Source organism: Thermobia domestica, chromosome 1 (assembly GCF_964235325.1).
Source record: "Thermobia domestica chromosome 1, izTheDome1.hap1.1, whole genome shotgun sequence".
NCBI lineage: Eukaryota > Metazoa > Arthropoda > Insecta > Zygentoma > Lepismatidae > Thermobia > Thermobia domestica.
Genome location: NC_137454.1, coordinates 280,091,905 through 280,118,399, shown reverse-complemented (window position 1 = coordinate 280,118,399; position 26,495 = coordinate 280,091,905). Strand labels below are relative to the sequence as shown.

The 26,495-nt window shown below is 33.9% G+C and overlaps 1 protein-coding gene across 6 annotated transcripts in view; it reads right to left on the bottom strand.

The window, feature by feature from the left end:
- Nucleotides 1–26,495, bottom strand: part of LOC145661112 (extracellular matrix organizing protein FRAS1-like) — a 3,375,101-nt gene that overhangs the window by 853,267 nt on the left and 2,495,339 nt on the right. For all 6 annotated transcript variants that reach the window (XM_081726561.1, XM_081726566.1, XM_081726573.1 and 3 more), the window contains one exon: nucleotides 1,754–1,953. In XM_081726561.1, the coding sequence (XP_081582687.1) occupies nucleotides 1,754–1,953 (200 nt within the window). The remainder of the gene's footprint in view (nucleotides 1–1,753; nucleotides 1,954–26,495) is intronic.

Genomic DNA, 26,495 nt, shown 5'->3' with positions numbered 1-26,495 from the left:
AATACCTTGGTTTGTGTAATATTTACCTGTACCTTGGGCAGAAAGTACTCATACATATGCACTATACTTAGTAGAATGTTCATTTCATATTAACAAAAGAAGAATGTTTTTAATATATGTAAGTGATTATTATGGGATAGTTGATGATATGGACATGTTTTATGTAAACAACACTAATGTAAACGGACCAGTGGTTCTTGAAGATAAAAGCCAAGCCTACTCATGACTTTTATATTCAGTCCCTTTGTCGAGCGACATTTTATACAACAAAATACTTTGGTTTGTGTAATATTTACCTGTACCTTGGGCAGAAAGTACTCATACATATGCACTATACTTAGTAGAATGTTCATTTCATATTAACAAAAGAAGAATGTTTTTAATATATGTAAGTGATTATTATGGGATAGTTGATGATATGGACATGTTTTATGGTTATCTAGTCAGTGAGTTTGTGTACTTAACAGTTTTAAGAAAAGGATATTTAAGTTATATCAAATAATAAACCAGTTTAACATCGTTTATAGACGTTGTCAGTTTTATTAAAAAGGTGAGATTAATGGTATTTAAATATCGAAGCTAATGTTTTTAATGTCAAAGAAATTCTACCACTTCGGATTTTTATCTCAGCAAACGAACCAGGTTTACGACTATCATTTTGATAAGTCGTTATAAGATGTAACCTTAAGATTACGGAGAAAAATATTGCAGCAATTAAATTCTTTTCTTTGCTTACGAAGCATGAGTAGATGCCTAGGCTTATACTAGAAATAAATTAAATGCGCGTTTACTGAAAAGATGGGTTCTACTGAAATTGGGTAGTCTATATACTCTTCGAATGCTAGGGCCTAGGAGAGAGGAGGATATAAGATTTCACATCAGATTACGTCTTGCACAGTCACACACCTTCATTTTCATTAAAAATGGAAAAGCCAAGAGAAATCAATTTCATCTCACTTTCCTTTCAGGCAGTCGGACACAAATCATCACAGTTATCTGCAAAAAGCACTTTTCAAATCGCATTACTGGGGGAGCCTCCATTTCCAATGTTGGGTTGACATGTTTCCCAATTTCCCCGGGATTTGTGCCCGTACCTACAGCTGAGACAATTTTCCAGAATGAGGAGAGGAACATATTCTCCTCTGGCATTTATTGCAATTTGTGCCCAAGTAGCGGAAGTGGAATTAATACATATTGATGAGACTACTAAACGCACTACAGCACGAAGTTCACTTTGAACTATTGAACTACTACAGAACGATTCTTTCTTAAAAAAAAATAATAATAATAATAAAATAAAGTAAATGTACTGGTAAAAGCCAAGGGAAATCAATTAGATCTCACATTCCTTTATGGCAGACGGACACAAATTATAAAACTTATTCCAAAAAGCACTTTCCACGTCAGATTATTGGGGGGAATGTCCCCCCACGTCCAAGTTTGGGAGAACATGTCCCTCTCATCCTCCCGGGATTTGCGCCAGTGAGCCCCCAATATTTTCTTCAAGTCGGCGCCTATATATACATCATCGTTTTCCACTTCATCGTTTAAAGTTTTCTACACAAGTATTTATAGATATTGAGAAGGCAACACTTCTTTAATGGTCTTCGGTGTCAAGAATGTTAAATACGGACATGCTTGTGTACATTGCTAAAAACTGTTAATCAATAGTAACAGATTTTATGTATTGCTACGCTAAAGATATACTTTTCATTATTTTGTGATGAAATTTTCAGATTCAATAGTAGATTACCTTAACCATAAGTTTTCCATCAGTCTCTGCCATTGTAATATTCTGCTCCACCAAATTTATCCATGACCATTGTATATGGAACTTATTATGAGGAATAACATTGTGCTTCGAATCAGCCACTTCGAATTCAAATTTATCAATTGCGATTGACAGGTTCATGACTTTCAACTGATAGTATAGGTGGCCTTTATCAACATCATCTGTATTAAAAACAAAACAATACATAAGTAAAAGAGTTTAATTAAAGTAACACCAATAATATTAACACTCACTACCTTTATGTAGATAAGAGCAACTAAACAGCAAGCAGTAAATTTATATTGGAACAAGTGATTTCTTACTTCAAAATAAGAAAAAAATCATATAGACCTTTGGAGCTAAGTGCATAGCTTCAGAGCTAGGGTCGTTTAAATACGTGAGAAACGTAAACTGCAAATATTATTTCGAACACATGGAACCATAAAGTGGCGGTCCATATCAGCTTAAAGGAAATTACATGTACGGTATCGAACAATGTATATTTTACTAGTGTTCAATGCGTGCGCAAGGGATTCGCCACATAACATAATTCCCGATTTGCCCTCAATGAAATTCAAAAATATGCTCGAAACTTAAAGGAGTGTGTCTATTGTAAGCAAAAGGTAAGTCCTAACAGCAATGAAGACGAAATTTGTCGGCTGGAAGTCCAAAGTGTTAGAAACCACCAGTTCCACAGTTCATCGTGTTCGAAACCACACATGTTGAAATGTACTTTTTTACGGTGTAGTTCACGGATTTCCACGCATAAGCATCAAAAAATATATCGCATCAAGCGTTTATCTGTACATGACAAATTGTAGTGCTGACGATCTTTGACGCTTCCGACTTTCCGCCACGCATTAAGTATCCACTGTTGCCAAGTCCTATCTTTTTCCTAATTAGTCCTATCTTTAGTCCAAGCATATGTTAGAATTTTATCGGAAGCAAATCTGGGATTTATGCTCTATGTAAAATCCCTCACGCATCTACTACACATTCTGTAATCTGCTTTTTTGCATAGAGTATGTGTGAGTTTCTTTACGGCAATATGAACTGCCACTCCAAAGTTCCCCATGTCTGAAATAATGCGTGTTGCAGTTTATGCTTTACACATCTTTGGACGGCCCAAGCTCAAATTATGCACATACCTCCACAGGTCCATCTAAACTTCTTTCTCGTTTTGAGGTAGCGAATCGCCTTCACATTAATATATATATAGACAGATAGATAGATAGACAGATTTTATTAATTTGAAACTGCAAAACATCTGGCAAAATAAGCATCACACAAAAGCTGTTATTTTGGAAGGGTCTGTGATAAAAGTAGTCTTCCTTTGCGTCTAGGAAAGAAATGAGGGTAACTACGAATATGTAAATAGTGACCTCGTCTTTATTGCACATTCAAAAAAAGAAAGAAAGAAAGAAAGAAAGAAAGAAAAGAAAAAAGAAAAAAGAAAGAAAGAAAGAAAAAGAAAGTAAATTTTATCCGAAACATGTCTTCCATACATGGTGCTGTAATCAGTGAAAACTATTTTCACTGAGGTTTCTTTAGTTGGAAGCCAATACGATTCGTTCCAGAATAAATCTGCTAAAACTAGTATCAATCATTTGTTTTAAACGTTTACTCGACTCGTGGTAGGTGACTTGGAAGACTGTTCTGCGTTCGGCATGAAGTCAGATAATTTGAATGTGGCAGTGCAATTACGTACAGTGCGCTGTAATAATCGTACTTGGCTACCAAGTATTTTATCGGCTGCATTTCTTCGTGTTCCACTCCTAGAGCACCTTAGAGGCTATCTGATATTGTTTGTTTGATACCCACTTATTGAATTGAAAAATGTTAATCTAATCGTTAATCAAGAAGTTTGTTTATCAGTCGTTTTATTTGTTTTATTTCGTATTACTTTTGATCATCATCATCATCATAGGCATTCTGCCATTATTGGCGGGTCAGATCCTACAACTGAGAAGCTTCCATCCTCCAGTTTTCCGCTAACTTCTTCGTTTTCATATACGAGTTTTCAGTTTTGATATCGTCCATTAATTGTAGTCTTCTTCGCCCCTCTCTCTCTTTCCTACCACCATACTCTCTACCACGTCTCCCATGATACAGTTCTTTCCCTAACAGCACAATCACATAGCAGACATATGCCTATCATGTTCCTTCAGGTACATGGGAATGTGTCAAGTATGTGGCTTATGCATTTTTGAGAGAGAAATCACATGGATGGCAAGTGATAGTCACAGTCTATGTCCGTTCTAGGCACATGCATAACATGTACCTGGGGAACGTGCCTAGTATGTTCTAGTTATGTTCCCCATGCCGTAAGCGTCAATGAACTACAAAACTACTCCCCCCAAAAAATGTTAAATCGCCTATATGCGTAATGTGTTTATATTAAGGTGAGTCTAAAAAACACTATAAAGAAGAAAAAAACATGTATCCCAGGGTGGGCGCGAACAACGAACATTTGAACTACTAGCCGCATGCTCTATCGACTTGGCCACAGATGCGATACAAACATTAGCGCTTGTAGAGGGGTACATTGTTGAGATCTTTGAATTTGGCTAATCAGACTGCTCCTTTAACCGCGTATATTCGACGATAACCGTTTGGGATCAGATAAAATCTACTCGCCATGTAATTTTATAACAAAATGACGAGTGTCTATTTACTTTATTTCATGGTTCTTCCATATTAACTTTTAAATGATCGGCGATAGTTGCTATCTAATAAAGTTGATGCGTTTGTTGCTTATAGTACACAATCGCTTAGAAAAAGAAGCAACAAATGCATCAAATGTGGGAGATAAATTTAGAACACCTAAATGTAGCATGCCTAGCACATCTTGTGCTGTTAGAGTATCTGAAACAGTATGTGCCTCAAGGACGTACCTAGAACATGACAGATATATGTCCCAAGTGACGACATAAAAACAAATGACTGTTAGAGTACGAAACTGAACCAGGTATATAAATACTACATTTGTGGCACATAGTTACAAATATCAATTAGGTGTAACAAATACCTAAAACTGTAAGTAGCTGAAGTACATAATTAGCACATGAATATCATATGTTCCAAGTGTCGGGTATCTAAAATGTAGCTGGGACACCTAAATGGTACATGCTTAGCACATCCTGTGCTGTTAGGGTTCTTAGCCAATGTTCCAACCAGTTTCTCGTCCTCTTCTTAATAATATTTCAAATTCTTCAATTTCCCCCCATCATTTCTAGCACCCTCTCATTCGTTTCCCACTTGACCCAAATAATTCTCTCAATTCTTCTTCACACCCATTTCGAAAGCTTTCAGTCGTTTTCCAACATTTTTGCATAATGTCCATGTTTTTGACCCATACAGTACAATACTCCACACGAAGCATTTTATAAGTCTTTCTCTCAACTCTTTATTGAAGGTCCCACAAAGTAGTGTTTTCTTCCTTCTAAAGACTTCTTTTGCCTTTCCTATTCTTACGTTAATTTCACTTTCACATTTCATATCATTATTTCAACTGATTTAGAGGTAGAAATTCAACAGTATCTGGATAACAAAAACTTGTATCAAGATTATTTAATGATTTAAAGCAAGCATTTCATACATTCAAGCATACGTATTGCTACAAAACTACAGAATACGGGATCTTGGTTCACGAGCTAGCTACATAATAAATTTTAATATGTCTTAGGAAATGGGAAAGAAAATAATGATATAAAAATAATATATAGTGTACTACAAGGCTCCATATTTAGATAGTTACTCTTCTTAGTAATGGATATACAGTTAGGAGCGAAAATATCTCCTCCCCTGACTTCTGTAACCCCATTAGTCCAGTACTTTTGCTGGTATCACAAATACCCGCACAAAGATGCAACGCTACATACACTTAGCATTTCAACTAGCAGACGACAGCTGGTATCGCATTGAAACAGCCTTTCGCTGATGAATTGATGCACGAGAAAAAGATCTCTACTTCAATGTCTATTATTTGGATCAGGTTGTCCGAGTGCCATATACCAACGACATAATTCGTTGTGTGCATAAAGTACTATTTCAATATATTTTGTATGTGAGAAGAAAGAAAAGAACACTGATCATGTATGAGTTAGAAAATTGTTAAAATTAACTGAAAATATGTAGACCTAATCTGGAACGGGAAAAGGAAATAAGATTGTAAACTTTTGTGTTCATTCATAAAATTACTCCAATTCATCGCCATTCTCGTCATTCGAAACTCTGTTTTGTTCTCCACGGGAGAAGAGCCTGCATATCACACGGAATACGGATCGGAATTGAAACGGATGAACGTTTAAATATTCGAACTTAGGGAGATTAGAACCTTGGTTACCTTCATAGGAAAGCGTGCAGAAATCACTTGCCTATGCTGACACTTACTTCATGATGAACAAAAGCAGTTACTTGGAAACCTTTCACGTGATGTTAATCAGATAATAAGGCCTGTATGATAAGATGATCGCTAGTTAAGTTACTCATCATTTCTTTCTTCAGCTTTCTATCAGGTCAAATAGATTTTTCTCAATTAGAAAAATGCTCCAAAAAGTTCTCCAAGTTGAGGTCGAGGTTTTAAAGTTTGTACCCCAGGCCAAGAAAAAGAAAAGGTGGCAAACGTTATTTTGTAATTATTTAAATTGTGTAATCATGTTCAGGAATATAAGTTAGATTTATAAGTGTGATATTTCATAGGAAAATGCAAAATAAATCTATTACTTTCCCAACTAGTAATTCATTTTGTCACCTTTGTCACTTTACACAAATATTTCCTTAGTCGTCATACAAAATGGCCTAAGTCACCTCTTATGAAAAATCCAAAAGGGGTACTTTGAGAGTGAGTTTCTTTCGCACGATGTTTCTCGAAAATGTCTTATAATTTAGTTTCTTATTTTACACGAAAATGTTTCGTTAATAACTGTTGTATAGTGTTAGTTACTTAAAAATATAGGACCGGGAAAATTTAGTGCGCTGTGCGTAACCATTTATTTATTCTTCTGAAACCATATACAATTCAACTTATTTTATTCCATTTCTTTACTTAAATTGTCGGAAGTTTAAAAGCTACAATCCATTTATTCCGTATTGAACGTATTTCCCCTCAGAGAACAATGAAATGACTTACGACAAGAAATAAGGATATAAATTTATATACCCTCTAAATTCAGTCATTATTAATTGGGTGTTTTGTAATTAACCGTTTAGTCATCGCATTCACAGTAAACCATAAACAAGACAGCAAACCTAATTACTTATTCATACGCAGTTACTGAGTGACGCAACTCGGTGACACAACTGCTTGTGAAGAATTGCTTTAAATTGTAGTATTCGTACGAGGCAACTGCAGTTGCCGTCACTAAAACGGTTGCCGTCACCGACCTCTCCCGCGCAATTGTCTCGAGCAACTCTCAGTGTCTGTTACTCGAAGAAAAGCATTGTTTTAAATTGTAGCTTTCGCACAGGGACACTGCAGTGAGCGTCACCGCACTAGGTTGCCAGTGTTATGTTGATGCCAATGTACTACTATGAGCCAAATAAATGACGTGTCTCTTTATTTTGAAGTTTTTTTTGAAAATATCTCTATTTTCTTTATATGTTCGAAATTTCGGAAGGTTTCCCCAGCAGGAAACGTTAATAACCAGCCCGTTTTAAATATTTGAGTTAGATATTAGCTTAAAATAAATAAATCAGAAGCAAAAAATATTAAATCGACCGAAATTACGAGAATTACCAACTTTGCTAAAGAACGCGAGGGAATTCTGCAGTTCAACACGAAGCAACGACATCTATGTCATTGAGAGAAATGTGGATTAGATCTACAAACGAAACTTTTAACGAAACATTTCTAATATGTCCTACTAGCAGCGTTCACCCCGCTTCGCTGCGGTCACCCCGGAACGCAATAAACTTGGTTACTTAGATAATTTTTACTTTTTCGCTTTCAAGTGATATGATAAAAACCATAGTAGAATGCAGTAAATGTTAACATTATATCGCCTGTCATTTATGTTAACCCGCCGAGTGACACGGTCATGCGGGTTGCATATAAATACGTTTATTTTTACCTATGATGAACTAACAAAGGATTTGTACGTTATGGACACTTGAATGGTCAATTATCTCAAGACACTGGTAATTAAAAATTAAAGTGATATGATAAAAACCATCTAGGGTCCAAATCCTAATAACCCCCCCAAAATGAAAGAAATTGGTTCAGCCGTATTAGCGTGATGAGGGAACAAAGGATTTGTACGTTCTCTTTTATATATATAGATTACGTGCATTATCTGCAATCTTCAAATACATGAATCTATGCCAAGTATTAACGTATAGATAGAGCAAATAGTTGAAATTACCTATGGAAAAGGACGAATTGGTAGCACGATCGTAATGAAAAATCATTTTTACCGTAGAACAGATTCAGTTGTAAGAAAACAAATCGCTTAGTTAGTTAAAGCAACGAGTCTGTATGCCGGAGGTAACAGATTCAAACCCCATAGAAGTGCAATTGTCACTTTCATTATTATGGTTATTTTATTTATTTCTTTTTATGTGGGAAAGAATCAAATTGTAATATATGTGTAAAACTCATGACAATACCAAAAAAGAAAATATGTCGTTGTCGCACTTGCATTAGTGTCCCTAATTTTTGTTTGCAAACAGTTTCGTAATTATTTTCCCCGTGCTCACTGCTCACAATATGCTCGCTGGTGTATAAATAATGCTTTCCAGTAAACGTTAATTCTAATTTGGAGAATTTTATAAAGTTTCACAATGTTTATCATTAAATAATCTTCTATCTACTTGTTTGGACATTTTGATAAGAGATTTCCCTATTAAATGTTTAATTTTCCCTAGATGTTTAATTACGGAAAAGTTTTACAATGTATTTGTTTTAAATTGAAATTGTTTTGAATTTAGCACATGAGGTAAGTAGCCCGAAGGAGGATAACTGAAGTAGCTGATATTGTAAGTAAAAGCAACCTATTGTAGAATGATGATGCTTCTTACCTTCAGCACATAATCTTTACGTTAGAGAGTCAGATGGAGAAAAATCCTGTTTTTCCTCCCCTATGACCACCCATCTTAAACCTCTACATACCATGGTTCGTCTTACACAATTTCGGTGCTCCAAAGACATTCATATAATAATAATAATAATAATAATAATAATAATAATAATTATTATTATTATTATTATTATTATTATTATTATTATTATTATTATTATTATTATTATTATTATTATTATTATTATTATTATTATAATCCTGAATATTCCATACTTACCTAATGTAGTAACCTTAGATATCTTAGTTTAAAATGCTTTCTTTTGTAATAATTTGAGCAACCATGTGGGAGGCGGCACGACGTTTTTTTCCCCTCTCATTTCGGTACCCTCCCAACAGACAAGGACAACGTAACTGACAAACAGAGACAACGATACGTAATTTCTGATAAGCAGAGCAGACAAAATGAATAAGAAATATATTTATATCACCCTCTCCCCCTTCATGATTGGAATATCACGTAGCATTTTTAATTCTACCGAAGATAACCCTGTGCGGTTAGGGGTGAGTAACTAAAGAGATACCTAATACATAGCTCCCCTTGATTGTAATATTACCGCTTCTTTAATTGTTCGAGGGAGCTCCTACACAACCAAGGGTGACAAAAAGAATAGGAAAAGTGTCTATTGATTGTAGTGGCTGATCCAGCACGGATTCCTGAGGGGGGGGGGAAGCGGTGAAGTGAAGGATTTTTTTGATGATGTGAAGCTGTCACAAATTACCAGTTAACTAAACTAAACGTAATAGTGTGGTTAACCGGAACCCAGTCAGTTCAAATTGATGTAAAAGTTTAATTTTTTACTTCATATTAAAGTTTTGGTTCCAAACGAGAATTTCAGTCCGAGTGGTCAACGATCAAATCTCGGGGGGCTTTTCGGTGTAGACGCTATGACCCCTTATGGGAAAATTAAAAAATATTAAAATTCTTAAAACTTTCGAAATTTTCGTCTATTTTAAAGGAATTTTTGGCTTCGTATTCAAGTGTTTGTTCCAAATGACAATTCCAGTCCGAGTAGACAATGATCAAATCTCGGGGGACTCTGCAATGTAGAAAAAATAATGACGTCTATATCGTGATCCTGTTGGTGACATCACGAGTCATGACGTTAATAAAGCACAAAGTAAACGGTAAATGCTGTCGGCTCTCGTAGCTGAGTGAGACAGTCTGTGTGTGGTTGCTGAAGTGTGTGGATGCCTCTGCGCGCTGTGCAATAGGGCAGGCTTTTCTGTGAGTTTCGTGCTGTAAACATATCACATTATCTTCTTCAATAGATATATCGACAGAAAATCTGTTTATTTGCATAAACTCTTGTTTTGCACCAGTAGAAGAGAAACACAGTTATGAATAAAAAGGTAAGGCAAAATACAGTTAAATTTTCATTTGATAGACAGACAATGAGTTTTCGACCAAAACCTTTTGAAGTTCATGTTTGGTTAGCAGATGTTGTCAAGTTACATATTAATCAAATCGAGGGCTTGCAGTTAAATAGTGATGAGTATTGTATATATGTCAAATTTATATCCCAAAGTGCCATGGACAATATTTTACGGACTTTGCCGGATAAGTTACCTTTCAAGCATGAAGACGGCACTGTAAGTGACGTGTTCATAACGAGTGAAAATGAGGATGTAACAAAAGTTAAAATAGTCAATTTGCCTATAGAAGTTGAAAATCCATCAATCAGTGCTGAATTACGTAAGTACGGAAACATTAAAAAAAATTGTGGAAGAACAGTGGTCAGAAAAATTTCTATTTCCTGTAAATAATGGGAATAGACTAGTCTACATGGAAATCAAACAGCATATCCCCTCCCGACTCTTAATCAATGGTCATCGTGCAACAGTATCTCACTATGGCCAGCCACCAACATGTTTTTTGTGTGGCTCAGACCAACATCTTGTGCATAGTTGTTTATTGAACAAAAACCGTCAAAAAAGGGAACCGTCCCACAATACGACATTACATGATTTATTACCAGAGCAAACGATACCAAGTAGTAAAAGCAATATTACACCCTTCAAAAAAGAGCCGACTGGTGCATCCAGCTCTGTAAGTGCTTGCATTAGTGCTAACGAAAAAGATAGACTTCCTCTAGCACAGGCACATCCAATAAATCAAGATCCTGTCCTTGCTAACTCAGTTTTTGAAACTGAATTTCCGACTTTGCTCAGTACCTTATCGAACCAACATGCATTAACCCTTCAAGAACAAATACATGAACAGAGTACAAGCACAAGGACCAAACACGTACATACTGCCGTTTGTTCTAACACTGAGGTCTCCAATCAAAGTGATGCTTTTGCCGAGAAAGTTTCACAGGAACAACCCGGTTCAGCTGACGCAAAGTCAGCAAATCTGCACGAGGCGACTATAAGTGCGGGAAATATGAACGAAACTGGTGTTGTCTCCATGCTACGGGATGGGGAAGAAAACGGTACACCATCATTATGTTCAACGAAGAAAAAGAAAAGGAAGCTCAGCCAAAGACAAGGTCAGACTGGCAATCAACACCTCTTACAGAGCAAAGAATCAGAAAAAGTACAGGATGATTCTAATATGAACGAGCCTTCAACATAGTTTTTTCTTACTTTTGTATATTTACTGTGGTTCCATGACATGCATCTATAATGTTCGTTTCTACTTCAGTCCATTTACATGCGCAGAAAACATGAAAAGTGTTGATATTTCTGGATCTACTAGGTCAAATTAAATCTGAACGTATGTATGCACCCATATATATGCAGCTATATTTACTAACTAAGAAGTAATGAATATTGTAGTTCCCAATGCCAGGCGTATAGGTACATTAAATATCAATGCTTTTACAAGTCCTATAAGAAAACGAGCACTAGTGGATTTTATTAAAATCCATGATTTCGACATTCTGAGTTTACAGGAAGTTGTGTTTTCGGAATTCGAATTTTTACAAAATTACAATGCATATGTGAATATCGGGTTAGATGGGAGAGGTACTGCTTTTGTAATAAAAAAAAGGAATATCGGTAGACCAAGTGCATCGAATTATATCAGGGAGAGGTATCAGTGTGGTGTGTGATAATGTCCTGTATATTAATGTATATAGTCCTTCTGGAACGACGAAACGGATTGAACGTGAAATCTTTTTTAATGAAGACCTTATACCCCTAATACCACCAACAACGACCAATATTGTGTTATGTGGCGATTTTAACAGTGTCTTGAGAAAAGAAGATACAACAGGACATTTTAATAAATGTCATGCATTGGACAATATAGTGCGACTACTAAAGCTACACGATGTTTGGATTACTCAATATACACGTATTGAATATACGTACATAACTTCGACAGTTAAATCACGGCTTGACCGAATGTATGTCTCCCAACAAATATTACATAATGTATGCTCACTTTCAATTGTTCCGACCTCCTTTTCTGATCATGCAGCGGTCTACCTAATATTAAAAGTTCAAGGTATTACACGTAAGACATATGGACGCTCGTATTGGAAACTGAATGAACAGCTTTTGTTTTCCGACGATACAAAGCTGCTATTTAATGAAAAATGGAAATATTGGTGTACACAACAAAAATATTTTCCTACATTAAACGCTTGGTGGGTGCGCTATACAAAAGAAAAAATTAGGAAGTTTTTGCAATGGATGAGTGCCGAAAAACAACGGGACAGTAGAAATACTTTAGAATTTTTATATAGTGTATTAAATGATTTGTGGAAAGCTAATGCGACTCCCCAGAACTATTGGCGTGTAAAAGAAATAAAAGCAAAAATTTTAATAAAACAAAGGCAATACTTCGATAGCTATAAACATAATATTCAAACTGCCGATTTATTGACGAATGAACGCATGACACTCTATCATGTAGTTCGAACACTCAAACGGAAAAACAATAATTTTATAGACTATATAACCACAGTTGATGGGAGAAAAATAACAGCGTTTTCAGAGGTTATGACTCAATTTCAGTAATATTATAGAGATCTTTTTACAGCCAACCAGGCGAAAGATGATGAATGGCCTTTCCTTTTTGATAACTTAACAGGTTCATTGTCAGATATTGATAATAACAGTTTGATTGCACCCATTTCAAAAGAAGAATTGTTCAATGAAATTAAATCTACAAGTAAGCATACCAGCCCTGGTAAAGATGGAATTATTTATATGTTTTACGAAAAATATTGGGATATCATTGGAGACGTCTTCACAAAAATTAGTAACGAAATATTCGAACACGGCAATGTACTTCAAAACAACGGGGTAATAATTATGATTCCCAAAAAGGGAACGTCTGGACACATTCAAAATTTTAGACCTATTACGCTTTTAAACACAGACATCAAGATAATCACTAAAGTTTATAAACGTCGCATCAGCCTCTTTGTCGACAAAATACTAGGCGACAATCAAACAGCCTTCTCTCGAGAAAAGAATATTTATTATGCACTAAGTACAATCCGTGACATTATTGCATATTTTCGTTTTCGGAAAGTGCCAGCATGTTTACTCTCTGTTGATTTTCAAAATGCGTTTGACTTATTGGAACATAATTATTTGTATGCCGTTTTAGCTGCTTATAACATCGCACCGCGAATCATTAAAAACATGCAAGATCTATATACAAACGCTACCTCTCAGTTACAAATTAATGGCCACTTAAGCACACCAATCAAAATTCAGAGAGGGATCCGTCAAGGATGTCCTTTGTCTATGCTACTTTTTGGACTAGCAATAGAACCATTATTACGAACACTAATTTGCTACAGGGAAGCCAATCTTCATGATTTCCGCACTATAACTGTAGTGGCCTTTGCAGATGGTGTCACGGTAACATGTACTACTAATGAACAAATGATACATGTACAACGTACTTTAACAAGATATTGTTCTGCGAGTGGCGCTAAAATAAATTTTAACAAAAGTAAATGCATGATGTTTAATAATTGGTCATGGAGAGCTATGTCATCAAATCTTGTGCAATATGATTCGGAACAAAAACTGAAAATTCTAGGAATTACGTTCACTTGTGGAGAAGACGATCAAGAGAATGCAATTTGGACTCCAATTGTGAATGCAATTAGACACGATAGTGCAATAGTTCAGTATCGAAATTTAAATCTTGTTCAGCGTATTTGGTACGTGAACACGTATCTCTGTTCAAAGCTATGGTATGCTGCACAAATTTATCAAATTTCAGATACATATGTTAAGAAACTCCAGTCAGTAATTGGCTGGTTTATTTGGACAGGGTGCTATTTTAGAAATGCAAAAGAAGTTATGATGAATGATTACAATCTAGGAGGGTTAAAACTAATTAATATAGATCTTAAATGTAAAGCTTTACTTCTCATGCGCACCTCCACCTTGTTTCATCTTGATGATACACATACATGTGAATGGCTACGTTGCTGGACACCACAATTACCTGCCCCAAATCCACCAAATTATGATTACATAAAACATAGCCCAAAATATATGCAAACAATTATACTTGAAGGGAGTTATTTACCCACGGAAGTGCCTGGAATATGTCAGACTTCAAAAATTTTATATAAGTTTCTCTTGGACAGATCTACTACCAAATATGTACCAAGAGTAGTCACAAAAAATCCATGCAGACATTGGTCCCAAATATGGTCTAATTTGCATTGTACCTTTTTGACATCTCAGGTGAAAAGTTTTTGGTATATGGTTATACATGATTTATTCCCGACAAACAAACACCTATCCGAGATACAACGTTCCGATTCAAGTGCCTGTGCAAAATGTGGAGATGATGATACATTGATACATAGACTTACAACGTGTACTACCGTTAAGAACATTTGGATACAACTTGTAACGATGCTAGCGTTAATATGTCGTACATCCCCCAATGCTATCTTGCCTGAAATAATAATTTACCCTGATTACAAGTACTATCCGAAATCTAAAAATAGCGCTGTATCATGGCTAATAGCCAATACTCTTTGGTATATTGGCAGCTATAGATCTTTTCTCACAGTGGAAGATTACATGGATTTTTTTAGAAGAACAAGATGGAAGACGTGTCAGTGTTTGGAGGAAAACAAAACGTTTGAAAACTTTCTTAAGGTGGTATTGGACAAGTAGGATAAAACCATCACTTTATTTCTTCACTTTGCTGATCAGACATGTTTGTTCTCCATTGTAAATTTACTCTGTAATACCATGTATATAGGAAAATAAAGTGACTATTAAAAAAAGTGAGCTAGCGCAGCAGGCTAGTAAGAAAGATTGGTTTTGGTGTGGGTTCAAATCCTTCCTAAGGAGAATTATTTTTAAAAAAGTTTATAACACTTCTTTAGTTAAAAAAAGATTTAAAATAATATTCAAAAACTGATTTAACAATTATTTTTTAAAACATTTTCATTAAACTTCTTTCATTAAAATAAGTTTGCTCTTGTACTATACAGATCCATAGCGAAGTTAGTAGTAAAAATAGTAGTAGTAGGAACGGGTTACAATGCAATTCAGCATTCATATGTTTCCGTGCGATGTTGCCAAAGGTAACTCTCTTACAATGCTTTCTGGCTAGGCCTTAGTGTGTTTCGAAAATATGCTTGTGTTCGGGATGAAGTTCCAAGGTTCAGCATTGACTAGGAGTTTTTGCTATTAATATCCCTTCTAATAATATTGGAAGTGGACAAAAGTTGGACCGTGTTGAAGCTGTTTGCTCCTAATGTAGTTATTTTACTTTATTATTTAACGAATATATTGAAAATATATTTGTCAGCATGCACGTATGCAGGAATTTATTTCGGGAGGAGTTATCTGGGGGTCCGACTTCAATATTAGGATAAATTGTAATATTTAAAAAAATAACCCCCAAAATTAGGTTAAATTTACAGAAAAGTTAGGATTTCAGAGGGGTCCTGACCCCTGAACCCACCCCTACTTGTGTCCTTGTTTGTCAGTAATGTTTCCTCATTTTGAAACCCTCAGAAACAGAGTTTATAAAGGAAAACGAGTTATTTTCGATAAAGTATCACTTCAAGGAGACGCGACATTTTTTATTGCACATGGTGGTTTACCAACTTAACAAGGGCAAGAATTCTTTTACTTTGGTTCTCTGCCATTGCGGTCTATTGAAAGGTTAGGTTTGTAATATATACTCCTAAGAACAAACGTGTTTGCCAGAGAACCGTGATACTGAACAGAGCTCAACAGAAATGCATGCTGAACTTTCGTTTATAGCTACCCTTTGGTGTTTTTTTCCCTCAAGGTCAATCGAGTGATGATTCAGTTCAGTCCCTGTTCTTAACCTGTGTTCGTATTACTTCGAACAGTTTTGAATTGTTTTCCAACCACCATATGAACAGACAATCAGGGCAAATCATAGCATACAATACATTTAAGCAAGTATATTTGTCGCGAAATTATTACACACATTACCCAAAGACACTTAATATATGAATCCATACATTTATTTGTATAGGTAAAGCAAAGAGTGGAAATTACCTATCGAAAGAATAAATTAACAGCACGATCATAATGAAAATCATGCCTCTTAATATAACAGACTTCTTTCGCGTAAGAAATCGAAACTCAGTTGGTCAGAGCAACTAGTCTGTACGAATTAGGATGTTAGTTCGAGCATAATACGAGTAAGAGTTTTTATTACTATTGTTTTTCTCTTTTTTTATGTGAGGAAAAATCAAGTTGTAACATCGCGATATCAAATGTATTTGGTTAGGTAACTTTGTCCTAGCTAAACATTAAATATCAGTAACCGTCGAAATTATTTCACTAACCGATCAGTTACTGAACATTTCAAACACCAGTGGCATAACATGAAGGTTAACCTCACGTCCGCAGCCCTTAGTTATGCGTCCATACTTTCAAGGTCGGACCTTGGGCCGGGCAACCCGGGCGACTGCCCAGGGCGCCAGGGTCAGAGGGACGATAAAACGAGCCTCAAAAAGTAAATTTTATCATTTATTTATAAAAAGTAAATGTGTTTCCTACTGTTTATATTCTTGTAAAGTAGCGGCAATTACATAATCTTTTTCCATTTCACCATGGAAGAAGAGAGTTTCATAGCACTAAGGGGACTGTATCGACAAATGGAGAGAGGGCATGTAGAATAAAGAGTGGAGGGGGAGTAAGTATTGTTTCTTTCTTTGCTTGAGTTTAGCGTTCCATGGTTATAGCTTAATAGCCAAAGGAGATGTGGACACTGATTATAGTGAAATCCGAACCACGTTTATCGTTCAACAGTAACCCACCGGGAATTGGTCCCGGGACCACAGAAGGCAGGCGTGCTAGCCACTAGACCAAGCTGGGGGGGACGGTGTTCGTATTGTTTATAGCAGGCCATATTCTTTGTGAAGATTTCCTAGGTAATGAATGTCTTTTTGAAAAATGGGTTTAAACTATTAAAAACACTAGGATAAAATGTAAATACTACGGGGGAGGGCGCCAAAAAGTCACTTTGCCCAGGTGAAAATTTGGCCTGATCCGTCCCTGCGTACTTTCTATATATTTTTTGGCCTTGCAGCTTGCGCGGTCCCCACGCCACAGGGTTGTGGGGGCGCCATTTACGCCAATGCTTCGAACGTAATTCAATAACTGTTTCAGAAATTCTACCATCAGCGTAGAAACGGGAATATATATTTTTCTAATAGTCCCATAGAACCTTCACCCAGAACACCAGATGCAATATTTCAGAATGGGCTCTGGCTGAGTATAAGGAGGATCTGATATTTCCTAAGTAAGTTCCTTTCAGAAAGTTTGATATTTCTTTAACGGTGTTGTAAATAAACATACTCATCGTTATTAGCCCGACACCAAACCATCCTGGACAAATCCCTCTAGAGCAACGATCGGCAAAAATTTATTCTGGCTAATTTTATAAGCGACTCAAGGGTGAAAAACTTGTTAACGAAAGCAATGCTGTGCATACACTGCCATGCTTCTGGCAAAATATAAAGTGTTTTATAATCTTTAGACACTTTTCCTATTCTTTTTGTCACCCTTGGTTGTGTAGGGCGCCTTCGAACAAGTAAAGAAGCGGTAATATTACAGCCAAGGGGCGCTATAAATATATTACGTTTCTTTTGTTACCTAATCTTCGGTAGAATAAGTCATCTTCGGTAGAATAAAAAATGTTACGTGATATTCCACTCACGGAGGAAAGGATGCTCTAAATATATTTCTTATTCATTTTGTCTGCCCTGCTTATCAGAAATTAAATACTTTCTTTTGGGAGGGTGCTGAAAATAGAGGGGCAAAATAAAAGGTCGTGCCCCTCCTACAGTTTAAATTTTGTTACGTGATTGCTCAAATTATTACTAAAGAAAGCACTTTAAACTAAGATGTCTAAAGTTACTACATTATGTAAGGGTGGCATATTCAGGAATAATAATAATAATAATAATAATAATAATAATAATAATAATAATAATTATTATTATTATTATTATTATTATTATTATTATTATTATTATTATTATTATTATTATTATTATTATTATTATATGAATGTCTTTGGAGAGACGAAATTATGTGACACGAATCATTACATGTAGAGCTTTAAGATAAGTGGTCATAGGGGAGGGGAGAAAAAGGATTTTTCTCTCTGACTCTCTAACCTAATGATTATGTGCTGAAGGTAAGAAGCGTCATCAATCTAAAATTGGTTGCTTTTGCGTAGAATATCAGTTACTTCAGTTCTCCTCCTTCGGGCTACTTACCTCATGGGGTAAATTCAAAACAATTTCAATTAAAGACAAATACACTGTAAAACTTTTCCGTAATGAAACATCTAGGGAAAATTAAACACTTAATAGGGAAATTTGGTATCAAAGTGTGAAAAAGAAGTAGATAGAAGACTATTTAATGATAAACATTGTGAAACTTTATAAAAATCTCCAAATTAGAATTAGCGTTTACTGGGAAACATTCATTATGCACCAGCGAGCATATTGTGAGCAGTGAGCGCGGGGAAAATAATTATGAAACTGTTTGCAATCAAAATTGGGGATACTAATGCAAGTGCGACATTTTTTCTTTTTTTTTGGTATTGTCATGAGTTTTACACATATATTACAATTTGATTCTTTCCCACATAAAAAATAAATAAAATAACGACAGTAATAAAAATGACAGTTGCACCTCTGTGGGGTTCGTACCAGCTACCTCCGGCATACAGACTCGTTCCTTTAATTAACTTTTTTTATTTTTTAAACACTTTATCTACATGCTTAGTATTACTTAATGGTCACAGGAAGATTTAACGTTAAAAAAAGAGAAGAAAAAAACCTCACAAAAACATATTGATAGTATGTACAAAAGAGCAGACGATTAAGTTAAGACAGTTAAAAAATTAGCAAAATATTTCCGCTTACGAACAATAGAAATACTGGTAGCAGCGGATTTGAGGGAAGCAAGGTAAAGATCGGGTTGATAAGGTCCGGGGTTGGTTAACAAATAGACAATAGTGTGTGCCACAAACCAAACAACAGTATTATTCTTTGTAACAAGGTAGTAATTAAAATCTGGATAGAGTATTAAAACAGTGGCACGAAAAGAGGAAGGATGAAGACATATTTTGCTTAAAAGTACACATAACTGCTGCCAAATACTAGTGGCTGAGGAACAAGTTTCGAATCTATGGCTAAGAGAGTCAGGTTGTTTTCAAATATTACACAAGTTATCAGCACCAATGTTTAAGTGATACAAACGTTCTTTTGTTTCATATGCTTTATTAACAATAACATACCAAAGAGATTTGTGGGTATAGTTCAGAAATTTAGCATGAACATTACACCAGATACGACACCAGTTATGAGAGGGTTGCTTGACTATTATATGTGGTATAACTGCGGAATGAATGTTTAAATAGTACCAATACAAGTCCTTTACAGACATGCATTCTATTTCACATTTTGCCAAACGTGCATAAGCCATGGTATGCCGTATAAACAAGCAACAGCGCATTCCGCAGGTCTCAAATAAATAAATAAATACTTGCAGAATATCGAATCACACCTTGAACTGTAACCATATGTTTCTTTCTACTGGAGTCCTACCTGATCAATAAAAAAGTTGAAAAAAATAAAAAATAACGACACGAAGATTCGAACACGGGTTGCGGAAAGAGGAATTCTGCACGGATCCAATGAGCTACGGAATAAGATACGTGAAACATCTACGCTATAAATATATGGCAATAATCGTAAGCTTCACGCTGTGAAAGAACTTTTTTCTCCTTTTATTAAGTTTTACGATATTTATATAGTGTTTTGGGTGAACTGCAAAGAGATAGATCATGCACTTACCGATTTGGTTAGGGATTTAGTTTTAAAAACTTTCAAAACATTTCATTAAATCGCGATGTGTTAGCAAGGAATGTGTAGCGATTTCGTTCTAATAGTAAGGGGCAAAAGATAGTATCCCACAGTAGCATGTTATGGTTACTACGAGCGCAATTTTCCCCGTTCCAGTACTTTGACCAGCGCAGAAGAACCCAACTAATTATACAAAGTTAGAGAGCGCAAAGGTATTTCCATAACTACAATGTTAAAGTGAGATTGAATAGGGTGCTTTGAGCATAGGACTTTATGATGTTATACCCATAAAGTTTAAATGATTAGAAAATACATTTACAATTTAAACAATCCTCATTGCCGCATAAAGACTTGGAGTTAATAAATATAATTCTATAACAAATTCGATTATATTCATTCCGGTATATATGTAATTTTCCGTTTTTAATATTTCTTTTAAGATGTTGATAATGTTTTTCGTATCTAGATGATAGTTTTAATACAGCTTTTTCTTCTTCTTTAGATGATAAAACAGCATAACTTTCTCCATTAATAATTACATAATAAAAATATCTTGTAGCCCTTCTAAATGAGTACCTTTAACTATAGTATATTTAAAGTCTGGTTTATTTTTTCTACATTCTATACATTTTTTAGCATTTGGATATCTTGGATTTATTTTAAATTTTTTTGACACATTAAACATGTTAAGAGTGATAATGTTTCGTACAGACATTCACGACAAAGAGAATCTTTTTCTATATATCTAAACTGAGCTTTATGTTTTTCTTTCTTACATTTCTTACAAATTTTAGTTTTGCTATTTTCTTTATGTGTTTTAGTATTATTATGTTTTTCTATATTTAGTAAGTATTTGTTACATGGTTCACAAAGTGTCTTACTCATATTTGTAAAATATAATAATTTTTATATTTAAATTTCATTTATATTGTATTATCCCTGTGAAAACTTTATAGTTATATCCATAAAGTTATACTTATATCTAAACAAAAAAACTAACTTATACCTAACTTACATCTACATCTCTTCTATCGTATAATGTCCCCATGGTAGAGTATCCCATTCTTTAAAACACATCTTTTATCGTCTACACAACTTAAAGCTAACTTATTTACTTCTATACTGTACAAATCGTGCTTATAACTTCTGATTAAGTTCATCTTTTTATAATATTCTTTTTGATTGAACAAACAGTCTTTATAATCGTTAAATGATAGCTCTTTATTTATAACATTTTTCGTAACTCCTTTTGCTTTTTTACAACATTTATCTTTTTCGAACCTGATTGAATACATTTTCGATCTTAAACCAACAAATTCTTCTATGATTGTTCCTTTAAGTTCATCTTTCATCTTATCAAGTATTTTCTTATTAACCTGTGGTATCTTATATTTGTTATCTTTAGAGTAATCACTCGTGTCGAAGTAATCAATATAATTTTTCATATCCTCATACATATCTTCTGTTTGAATATGGTATATATAACTATCGGTATCTGTATAACATACTTCTATTTTGTCTTGGTATTTTGACTTCATCACATTATAATGGAAGTCGTACATTAAATGCTTTGATAAATCTAAAATTGACATACCTACATAAATCGGTTTGTTAAATTGCACTTTAACCTTGTTCATGTGAACAGCTACTAAATTTTCCGTAAAAACTGTAGTACTTTTATAATTTGGTTTTGCTACAAGCTTCTCGTATTTTTACTCATCACTTACAAGTTTAATATTAACTCTCTTTCTAATATTCTCCATAGTCTTTCCAAATACTGAATTATTCATGAGCTTATAGAAGTCTTTTTCAAAATCATTTGTTGCTTTCGTTCTCATCTGCGTGTTTAAATCAATATATTTCATTAACCAATCTGATTGTCCGAGCTCTATTACTCGATGTATCTTCTTAAGTTTTAATCCAAGTGAAAGACATTGTTTTAGGTTTCGATAGTGAATTACATATTTTTCTTTGTCATATAGGGTTGTTAATAGCTTTGATTGTTTTGAGCCAGGCGGACATACGTTTTGAGGAGCTAGTGGATAGTCTTTGTGATAGTTATGTTATTCTTTTGGATATTCAAGATCAACTTCTAATATGTAACCAGTATCAGAATTATCAGATATGCTTGTGAAGTCTATTTCTCTTATCTCATCTTCGCTTAACCATCTATATCCCTTATACGGTAGATATTCTCATCGCCCACACATATAATTTATTAGCATCTAGGTACATTAAGTAAGAATCTACTTTATTCTCATCATAATCTTCCATATACTTATTATTTGCTTTAACATAACTTTTTGAGCATTGACTAATCCCACCTCTTATACCTTTCTCTATCATTAATACCATATCATAATCACACAACAATTCTAGTTCTATATTTGTCATCTTTAACATTGCATCCCAAGCTAAACCTGGTGCTGTCATATACCAAGCAGGATCAAGGTCATAAGCTTTAATACTAGTTTCCCTAAACTTTTCGAATATAACTGCTAACAGTAATACATCCGTTTTTAAATATAAATCATGGTATTGTCCTATGATTTTTAATGTTGAATTTTCCCATACTTTTTTTGCATGTTCATAATCTTCATTATTTATATGTGTGTTCATAAGCTTGTTGAAGAATGCTTCCTTTAGCGGTAATTTTCTTTTTCTAAACCTATTCCAATTGTTAACATAATCATATGGGTAAACACCTTTTCTTATTACAAGTTGAAACTGTTCTTTATTAGGATAAAAGTGTTGGGTATGTGTCATTTGTTCAGGTTTCAAGTTCGATGACAATTTTTCAAAACTAGAAGCCATAAATCTAAATGAATCTACAAATTTCAATTTAATAGTCCAACCTTTTTACTGAATGATATGTACCTTGCTTCGTTATTGGGTATTACATCTATTTTTTCTTTACTACATCCAAGCTCTTTTATAAATAAGTGAGAGCCATATCCTGTCAAGTTATGTATAATCACTGGTACAAACTTTGGTACTCTAACTTTTAAATTGCAGTTATTACATAGAGGTGCTTCAAATTTTCCTGTTATATGATCATGATGCTTAACTTTATGATTTTCTTTAGTATACTTCTGCTTACAGTAATAACATATAGATTTATTGAACTCTTTTCTCTGACTTTTCGTTGATGGTAATTCGTTATTTTGTTTGTAAATGTTCGATATGTGTTTGGCTTCTTTTGTTAACAGTCTTATAAATTTATTAGCAGCGTTCTTACCTCTATACAAAACAGGATTAGTTTTACTTCCATCGCTCTTTACAACATAATAACAAAATCCAGATGGCTTATGTTGTTGATATTTCTTCGTATATGATTCGTTATCTGGATAACATTCTTGACAACTCATAACTTTATATAACAAGGATTCAAATCAGCATAAATCACAAATGGCATTTTCATTGTGTATTGGTAGTTTTTAAATTCAACGTATTTACCTTCTTCAGGCATTATTAGTTTTACTGGCTCTTTTGACGAACAATCTTGCTCATGTTTATTTAATGCGTCTTGGGAGTCAAGGTATAACAAACATCTATCACATAAATATTTTCGAGCTCTCTTTTTAGTTAACTGTGCATATACTAGTCTGCTTAAATCCTTAATCCAACAATAATGTGTTTTAACTTGGTCTTCATTTTGTTCTTTTATATATAATAAATTGACATGATTTTCTTTCTTGTTTTGCGTGTGATGTGGTATATAGATTGAATAGTCTTTATCATACGCATAGACATTTATAGAAATATTAAGTAATTTTTTTGCTTTTGGAACATCGCTTAGTTTCACAGGAAAATGAATATCTTCTAAGTATTTAACAACTTGCTTGCACTTGGAAGGTCGTTGTGGATCTTTATTAGCTAGGTACAGTGCAGAACAAATGGAATATAAGAAACATTTTTTATCTTCGTTCTTTACATTTATGACTGCTTGTTTATTTTTAATTGTATCAGGTAGATCTATGTATGTTGATCCTCTATATGGTGTATATTTGATGATTGCTAGTTGTAAAAAGTTAATGTTTATAAGAGCCCAGCCAGAACGTCTAGCTTGGAACTCATCCATTCTTGTTCTTAATCTTTGTTTCATTTTAGTTATTTCATCTTTTAAATTACTTGATTGATATATTTCTTGGTTTTCAGTGTTAAAATAGAAGTTTAGAGTTTCTTCACCTTTCTTATATTTACAACTTATATAAAGATTAGCTTTCAATGAACTATTATGAATTAGTTTTACTTAAGCTAATTTGTAATCTTTTTAATATAGCTTTAGATGTTGTAGTAATATATTGTTCGAGTGGATCTTGTGGCTTATACTCTGTTTTAAATCTCCATGTTTCTAATCTTGACTTTAATGTAATAATTTGACGTTTTACATCGATTGGAATTGATTCAACTTTGATTCTTGGTTCTTCAATTACTTGTTGCTCAAATGGGAATATATTTCTAATCTGTCTTCTGCTTTGTTCATCGTCATGTTGTTTAAGAAGGTTTATTAGTTCATCTTTTCGTAACCGGGAATATCTTTTGATTCTCTTCTCTTTACATTGTCGTTTTAACTCTATTACAGTAAATTTATTATAATCACTCATCTTATTTATTATGTAGAAAATCTTAGTATGATTCTTCAATTTTTATCTTCACCAAATTTTTTAAATCATTTTCATTAATTTTTTTCTAACACATCATTTAAACATCAGCACGCGCCTGCCATTGCTTACATATGTTTCCTTGATGTGTTACTATAGAGCTTTCATGGGAAGACCCATCAAAGTTACATATACACACTTAACACTGAATCACTTTTGTAAACTTACTCATCGTCATAATCATCACTAACATATTCGTATTCATCACTACTCAAATCAGGTGTTTTTTGTTGTATTATTAAAAATTCTTTTTCCTTTAACACTATTTGCTTCTCTATTAACAGTGCTTGCTTTTTGCTGCTAAGAGTTTAAGATCTTCGTGAATTAGTTTAAGTCTATCATGTAATAAATCAAAATGTTTCTCCATTTTTATTATATAGAAAATCTTTGATCACTACGAATTAAGTTTCTACATAGGATTAGATATTAACCGATCATACATACAATCAATTTCTTTAACCAAATTTTCTTCTGATAGGGATGTCCAGAACTCATTACCCTTACCTTTACGAAAATCTAAACACACAAAACCCGCTGTTAATTGTCTCTTATACTTAAAAACAAATCAATAACAAACTCATCATCTTCTTCTCCATCCACATTCTTTAGGTCTACATAACAACAATGCGAAATAACACAATCATACTTTTCTTTTACTTTATTTAGAAGGTTAATCGAGTTTGGGTCTTTGGTTTTAGATAATATAGTCATGTCTGGATATTTTTCTTGGAGGCATTGTAATTGTCTTTATATTACACTCTTGAATTCTTCCAACCCAATACCTATAACTTTCATATAACTTTACTTGTTCTCTTTTGTCTGAATCATACTTTTCTAAGATTTGTTCTAATTGTTCAGTTGTGAGGTTCTTTTTAATAATAATAAGTTTATGTATTCTTCCTGGATCTTCAGTATGTTCTACTGCTATTTCTTTAAGCTTTATGTTTTCTATTTTTAATCTTTCCATTGATTGTTCTATCTCTTCTACCTTTTTTGTAGTTCTTCGTTATAGTGTTCGTATTGTATAAAACCCTGAATAAAGTAGTCTTCTATAATGTTATTACATTTATCATAAAAATCGAACGACACCCATGAAGCTATTTCTAGAAATATTCTTTTCCAAACATATGTTCCTGAAATTAATAAGTTACTTTTATTCCTACCTTTTGGTTCTATGCAATATGATGGTTTTTGCCGGAGCATATCTGCTCCAGCTAATTTTTATCATAATATTCAAGTAGTAGTTTCTTACTTCTTACTAATCTTAGCCAATCCTTAAATGATTTTCCACTCTTACCACACAACTTAGTAGCATTGAAATAGCCTGTTTTCTTATCTATAATCAGTTTAAAATCAACAAAAATACCATACCAGTAATTATCTTTAATCTGCTCGTAGCAAATATCATTTAAACTTAGACAACTATCCATAGTACTCATATTTATTGTATAGAAAATCATCTTTTAACTTTATTTCGTTACCATCTAGTTTTACTATGTAAGATGTACAATTTGTTGTTGGAAGAGTAACGTTTGGTTACCCTTTGTTAAGAGTAACGTTTGGTTAACCTTTGTTAAGAGTAACGTTTCGTTACCCTTATCTCATTCAAAATAACCTTTTATGGTTATTATTCCATAAAAGACAACATTTATATTTACATTACAACATTACTTTTATC